General features: G+C 64.6%; 1 protein-coding gene across 1 annotated transcript in view; it reads right to left on the bottom strand.

The window, feature by feature from the left end:
- Positions 1-5250, bottom strand: part of PPP6R1 (protein phosphatase 6, regulatory subunit 1) — a 32425-nt gene extending 27175 nt beyond the window's left edge. The window contains exons 1-9 of the mRNA XM_014537332.1: positions 5018-5250; positions 3366-3552; positions 3151-3288; positions 2996-3061; positions 1670-1782; positions 1467-1580; positions 947-1109; positions 701-853; positions 472-620 (exon numbers count right to left, since the gene is read on the bottom strand). Of these exons, the coding sequence (XP_014392818.1) occupies positions 472-620; positions 701-853; positions 947-1109; positions 1467-1580; positions 1670-1782; positions 2996-3061; positions 3151-3288; positions 3366-3552; positions 5018-5244 (1310 nt within the window). The 5' untranslated portion in view covers positions 5245-5250. The remainder of the gene's footprint in view (positions 1-471; positions 621-700; positions 854-946; positions 1110-1466; positions 1581-1669; positions 1783-2995; positions 3062-3150; positions 3289-3365; positions 3553-5017) is intronic.
- Positions 5251-6418: the final 1168 nt, after the last annotated feature.

Raw genomic sequence — 6418 nt, 5'->3', positions numbered from 1 at the left:
TCCTCATGTTGTGACCCAACCATAAAATTATTTTCGTTGCTACTTCATAACTGTCATGTTGCTGCTGTTATGAATCGTCATGTAAATATCTGATATGCAGGATGGTCTTAGGCGACCCCTGTGAAAGGGTCCTTCGATCGCCAGAGGGGTCGCGACCCACAGGTTGAGAACCGCTGATCTAGACAAATCCCAGCTCCCGCTGAACTGCTCCTCCCTGGGGCTGGGCTACACCCATGGCTGGGCAGCCGTCACCCCGGGGAGTCCTTCCCAGGACACCCCACCTCCTGAGCTCACCGCGTCCACTCACCTCCCCGCGTCACCCACTTTTCCCCAGACCTGACCTAAAGACAAGTCCGAGGCCCCACCCCCAGGATGCGAAGTCACACCAAAGGGAGGAAGGAGGCAGGCGAGGGACAGACACGAGGGACAGACACGGGCAGAGCCCAGCCTGTGGAGGGGGAGGGGACCCGCAAGCCCCAGCTCACGTGTTTCACGCCGAGGTTGGGGGCGGGTGTCTCGAGGCTGCTGTCGGCAGGGGGCCCGGCGCTCAGCATGGTGCTCACACACACCTCCACTTGCGTGTGCAGGAAGTTGTTGAACACGTAGTGGAAGAAGAGGTCCTGGGGGGGAGGTGCAGGCTGGCATGGAGAGACAGAGGCCCCACCCGACCCACCCCGTGCCCACTGCCCTGCCCCCGCACCAGCATGGTGTTGGGCACGTCCAGTGCCAGGAGCTCCTGGGTCAGGGCTGCGTCGTTGGCGCTCAGGGCGCTGGCCAGCAGCTTGACCACGTGCAGCCGTGTGTTGCCCAGAGGCGGGGCCAGGATGCCCCACGTCGTATGCAGTGGCTCCAGCTGCAGACATAGAGGAGGCTTAATTCCTGGCCCCCTGCTGCCCAGGGCCAAGGAGCAACCTTCCCTGCCACCCTCCAGGCCTGCCCAGCCCACCTCCAGTGGCTCGAACAGGAGCTGGTGGAAGTGGGTGAGCCGAGGGCGCAGGGCGTGCAGGGCGCCCATGCTGGACACGGAGCTGTCCAGGGTCGCCTGGCCCAGCAGCTCCAGCTGCCCGTCCACGCTGCTGAAGAAGTTGTTCACGATCACAGACTCGGACCTGCAGCAGGGCAGGGCGAGGGCAGTGAGCGGCCCAGACAGCCAGTGGGCATGCACATGCGTGTGCAGAACACGCCTAGAGAGGAGCTTGAGGCTGCTCCCGGCCAGGAGGCGGCCAGGACGTGAGGGCGGGCCTGCGGGAGGCACCCAGGGGCCTGGGGGCCCTAGGGTAGAAGCCCCACTGCGTGTTGGACAGTGACGCCCGAGGTGCCCTGGGTGGGGACGCCAGCTGGAAGCTGTGGGCAGTTGACTCAGCCTGTTTCCTCGGCTGTCAGGCGGGAACAGGACTCTCTAGGACCACAGTGACCCCTGAAAGGCCGTGCCCTCCGGGAGCCGCAGAGCGGGGAGGCACCCTCACCGTGGCCGCCTGGGCTCCAGCAGCGTCAGCAGCACCTGGACCCCGCTGACAAGCACGGACGGGTTCAGCTGCCCCTCCAGCATGTTGCTCAGGAGCTGCTCGATCGTCTCCTGCCTGGGGCAGAGGGGTCAGGGTCAAGGGCTGGAACCCAGGTTCCCAGGCCGGCGTCCCTCCCTGGGCCAGGGCGCTGCCCACAAACCCACTTCTCCAGGGTGGCCAACAGCTGGTCGGGCTCCGAGCTGTCCTGGACTTGGATCACCTGCTCCCGACTCAGGCGGATGATGTCGCATAGGGACTGGGACGCGTTGGAATGTTGCTGGGGAGGCGGAGAGAGAGAGCTGAGGACCCCAGCCTGGCTGCCGAGCCCCCCACGGCCCGGTGTCTGGACCCCCCCCATGAGTTGACCATCTGGCCCCGGCCCTTAGGAACAGGGAGGAGAATGGCACAGGCACAGGGACACAAGTACCTAGGGAGGAAGCTCCAGGCACCAAACACTGGAGGGGAGAGACGGCAGAGAAAAGGGGAAACCAAGGAAGGCTTCCTGGAAAAGGAGACGTCCCACAGAAACCCTCACCAGTCAGTGGCCAAAGAGGGGGCATCCACCCACTACTGAAGGGTAAGCAACCGTGCTCTTTCCATGAGCAGAGCGTTCCTCAGCCTCAGCAAGGGATGAAGCACCAACACGCTACAACACGGATGCACAGGACACGGCGCTCAGGCAGAGGTCAGCCGTGGACCACATGTGCGACTCCATGTATATGAAACACCCAGAAGAGGCAAACCCAGAGACAGGATGCAGACTGGTGGCTGCCAGGGGCTGGGAACCACAGGGGAAGCGGCGAGACACCTAATGGGCACAGGGTTGCCTTTTGGAGCGACGCAAACCAACTCGGTGACAGCTGCCCCTCTGTGAGGACACGGGAGCACTGAGTCCCACGTGAGGAGTGGGTGGGCGTAGTGCATAACTCAGTCTCAACAGAGCCAAGCAAGAGAAGAACATGAGCAGAACGCGGAGCCTAACCCAATGGGCTGTAGGCAGACCCAGGACACACAGACCCGGGACCCACAGGCAGCCCTGGACCCGGGCAGGCTCACAGTGGGCACCCTGGTCCCTCTGCCACAGAGGCCTGGACAGCCGCCACCCTCCTGGGATGGGTACGGGCTGGCCCTGGGGGCTGGCTACCTGCACCTGTGGGCCGGGGAAGAGCCGAGGGCCAGGTGGGTTCTCTGAGGAACAAGCAGGGCTCTCCAGGCAGAGCCAGCGGGAGGGGAGGAGGGTGGGTGGCCCCGGGGAGGGGAGGGCAGCAGCGAGGAGGCAGGGACAGAGCCCGGACTCAGAGGACCCTCACCAGGCCTGCTCGCTCAAGGGAGGAGGGGCCAACTTCCTGGCTCAGAAACATCCATGTGGGTCAACCCCTTTCTGTTCTGCCACTACGTCAGGGAGCGGGGAGATGGGCACACGGTTCCCAGCGCCTCTTCTCCTCAACCCCCCTCTGGAGGGAGGGGCCTGGTGTGCCTGAGACACTCACATTGTCATCCTTTGATGGGTGGATCTGCTCGATGAGCCGCTGGACAATCTTCTCCTCGTTGAGCCACTTGGGGTGAGAAAAAGATGGGGCTCCGCTCACTGGCCCACCGCCAGGCCCCGCCCCTCCCGGCCAGCCCGGCCCTCCCTGGAGCTCACGTTGACCACTTCCTGCCTCAGCTGGGGCCGCTCCACGCAGGTGAGGAGCCGCAGCAGCAGGTCCATGATGGCCGAGGTGCCGATGTGCTGCAGCAGCAGATCCACGAAGTCGTCCTTCTTCCGCAGGAAGGACACGAGCTGCGGGCACGGCCATGTCAGACGGCGGGACCGGGAGGCGCCCCCCGACCCGCAGGGGCACCCCGGACGGCGGGTACCTGGTCCGTCTTGCGGTTGATGAGGATGCCCATGACCTTGCTGAAGAAGCTGGCCAGCAGCGGGTTGAGGCAGCCGCTGCTCTGCAGGAAGCCGTAGAGCCGGTTCAGCAGGGACTCGTCGGCGCCCAGGGCGTCATTGATTTGGGGCACATCCGAGGTCAGGATCTCGCAGGCCACACTGGGGTACCTGGGGGGCGGGCAGGGGGCTGTCACATCCAGAGAGGGAAACAGATAAGGGGGAGAGCCAGCGGCGCCATTCTCACCTCCCTGTCGGAACCCCACAGCATGTCCACCCTCCCGACCCCAATGAGCAAGCCTGTCCCCTCCTGACATCGCCTGCTGGTCACCACCAGAGCCTCCCCTTCACAGTCTGTCCAGTGATCTAAAACCACCCTCACCCGCTCCCCTTCTCCACATACTGGCTCGAGGGCCGCCCTGCCCAGTAGGCCGCCCTGGTCCGGGGGGACCACAACCTACTGAGATGCCCTGTGAGCTGTAGGCGCCTTGGGTGCCTCCTCCCCTGGGTTCCTGGGAGCAGGGCAGGGACCCAGGGCCAGGAGGGCACAGGTGGTGAAATGGAGGCTCCCTGTGTTCCTGGCTTCTGTGAGCAAGACCCAGTCCTTGGGGCCACTGGACACACTCAAAGGAGGGGGGATGCTGGGAGGGGGATGATGGACCGAGGTCAGAGCAAAGGAGGGAAAAGACATGTGGGAGCAGGTATATGACAGACAGATGGACATCAGAGGGTTCTGCCGACCCTACCAGAGATCCCCGCACCCTCACCAACTCCCACTTTACAAAGGGCACGGCAGCCCTCACCCACGCACCATCTGGCTCAGGCCTCAGGCACAGAAGCCGCAGAGATGAGGACCGCATACCACCCTGGGGTGAGGGAGCTGGGCAGAGGGTGGCACCAGGGAACAGGGAGGATGAACCGAAGGGAGCCCGAGTCAGGTATGGGCTGTGCCGGGCCCGAGAAGGGCGGTGGACCAGGGCAGACGCAAGTGCCTAGTTATGGAGACGATTCCCATCATGCCAACAGGGCCCTGCCAGCCTGGCCCCAGCACACCCAGGGACCTAAGTACCCATGGGGTGACGGGGTGGGTGGGAGAGAAGGGCAGAGGGGTGTGCAGGAGGGGGCAGCGGCCACCTAGGGTCCATGCCAACTCTGCTCCCAGCCATGCCCTGTGCTCCTGGCACCGGGCTGGGCACAGGCACATCTCATCCAACTCATGCTCCAAACAAGGGAAAGTTACAAGAGAACTACAGGTAAAAAGGTTCTGTCTGGAGTTAGAGGACTTGCTCTAAGACACACCAGAAGCTGTGACGCTGGGCTGTATCATGCAGTGTCACCACGGGGAAGCAGGCACAGGGAGCTCTGTATTCCTCCTCACAACTGCACGCGATGCTACACTCATCTCAAAAACCCAATGGAAGAAAACGCAAGGAGAAAGAATCTGGGGTGGGGGTGGGGACGGGGCCACTGAAACCAGACTGGCCAGCCGCTGCTCCCCACAATAAAGGCGCTTCCACGGAGCCCTGCCGTGAGCGCTCTGGCGCCCAGGCTGTAGGTCTGCACCCCAGTGCCTGGCCTCCCGCCTCGGCCTCCTCGTCCCCACCAGGAGCCCCTGGGACAGACTGCGCAGGCTCACTTGTAGCGCAGCCGCTCCTCGCCGCTGGCCGGCGGCTCCTGGGTGACCCAGGCCACCATGGCCTGCAGGTGCGGCGGCTGCAGCAGGAAGTCCAGCAGCTTGCGGTTGACGACCTTGCACTCCTGCAGCACGTCCTCCTCGTCCAGCAGCTCGGGCAGGCTCAGGTCCTCCCGCTCCAGCAGCGTGTCCAGGTGCGAGCTCGTGTGCAGGTCAAACTTCCAAAACATGGCGCCCTGCGGGTAGGGGCTGTCACCGCTGAGCCCGCCGGCCAACTCAGCAAGCACCGGCCCCGTGTCTCCCCTAGCTGCCTCCGGTCCAGACCCCTGGGGCCAACTGTCCTGCTCAACCCTCAGCCCCCAGGCCCAGAAAAGCCCGAGTGTGCACCGTGCCCAGGGCCCGCGAGGGAGAGTCCTGTGCAGGAAGCAACCAAGGTCCTGCCCCACCAGGGCCAGTGTCCACTGTCCCCACAGCTGGGCAGGGGCCCCCAGGCGGGGCCAGAGCTGTGCTCATCCTGGAACCCCGGCCATCAAACTCGCTTCAATCTATTTGCTGAACAAATTCAAGTGCCCATGACGGCCAGCACGCAGCTACCATCCAGCCCAGCGAATCGCCACGTGGTGCAGGGCGTGGGGCGGTGGCAGGCAGAGGGAAGTCTGTGCCGTTGCCTGGCTGCCACACACACACACACAAATACACCCAACCCCCTCCCCACCCACAGCCCAGGACAGGGAAGAGGGAAATGGGGGGGGGGGGTGTTCCCAGTACAGCCACTGATGGTCCCAAAGGATGCATGACAGATAGGGTCCCCAGCTCAGCAGGGAGGACAGGCCGGCTCTCACCCCCGGAGGAGGGCGCCCTGGCTTTGACCCTCAGGCCTGGCTGTGGCCTCAGGAGCACCTCCTGCGGAGCGCTCACCAGGCGCCGGGTGGACCTAAGCCCCTGTGCGCATGAACTCAGTGTCCCCTACAGGCCCCTCACAGTCCAGACCACCAGCTGCAAACCCCCCTGAGCTTGCAGCCAGGCCCCGGGCTGCTGTCCCCACGGCCCTGTCTGAGGGATGCATCACCCCATCACCCATGGGCAACTCAGGCCCAGGGAAGCTGGGGGCTCTGCAGCCCAGTACAGGCCCTGACCAGCTCACGCTCATCACCTGCCCTGTGAAGACCCCCGAGGCAGAGGCCACCACGGACGGACCTAGAGGACGAGCCCCTCCTGGGCACCTCCAGACCCGCCGGCCAGGCCCTCTTCTCCGAGGCCCGAGTCCTCTCTGCCCCACACCGCCCGGCATGGACGGCACGCCAGCCACGGACAGAGCAACAGCCCGAGGAGAACGACGCTGACTGGGGAAGCAGCCGGACTGAGCCAGGCGGAGCCAGTGGGGGCAGGTGACCAGCTGTCCAA

The sequence above is a fragment of the Myotis brandtii genome, unplaced genomic scaffold (assembly GCF_000412655.1).
Source record: "Myotis brandtii unplaced genomic scaffold, ASM41265v1 scaffold1763, whole genome shotgun sequence".
Classification (NCBI taxonomy): Eukaryota; Metazoa; Chordata; class Mammalia; order Chiroptera; family Vespertilionidae; genus Myotis; species Myotis brandtii.
This window is presented reverse-complemented; position numbering and strand designations above follow the sequence as displayed.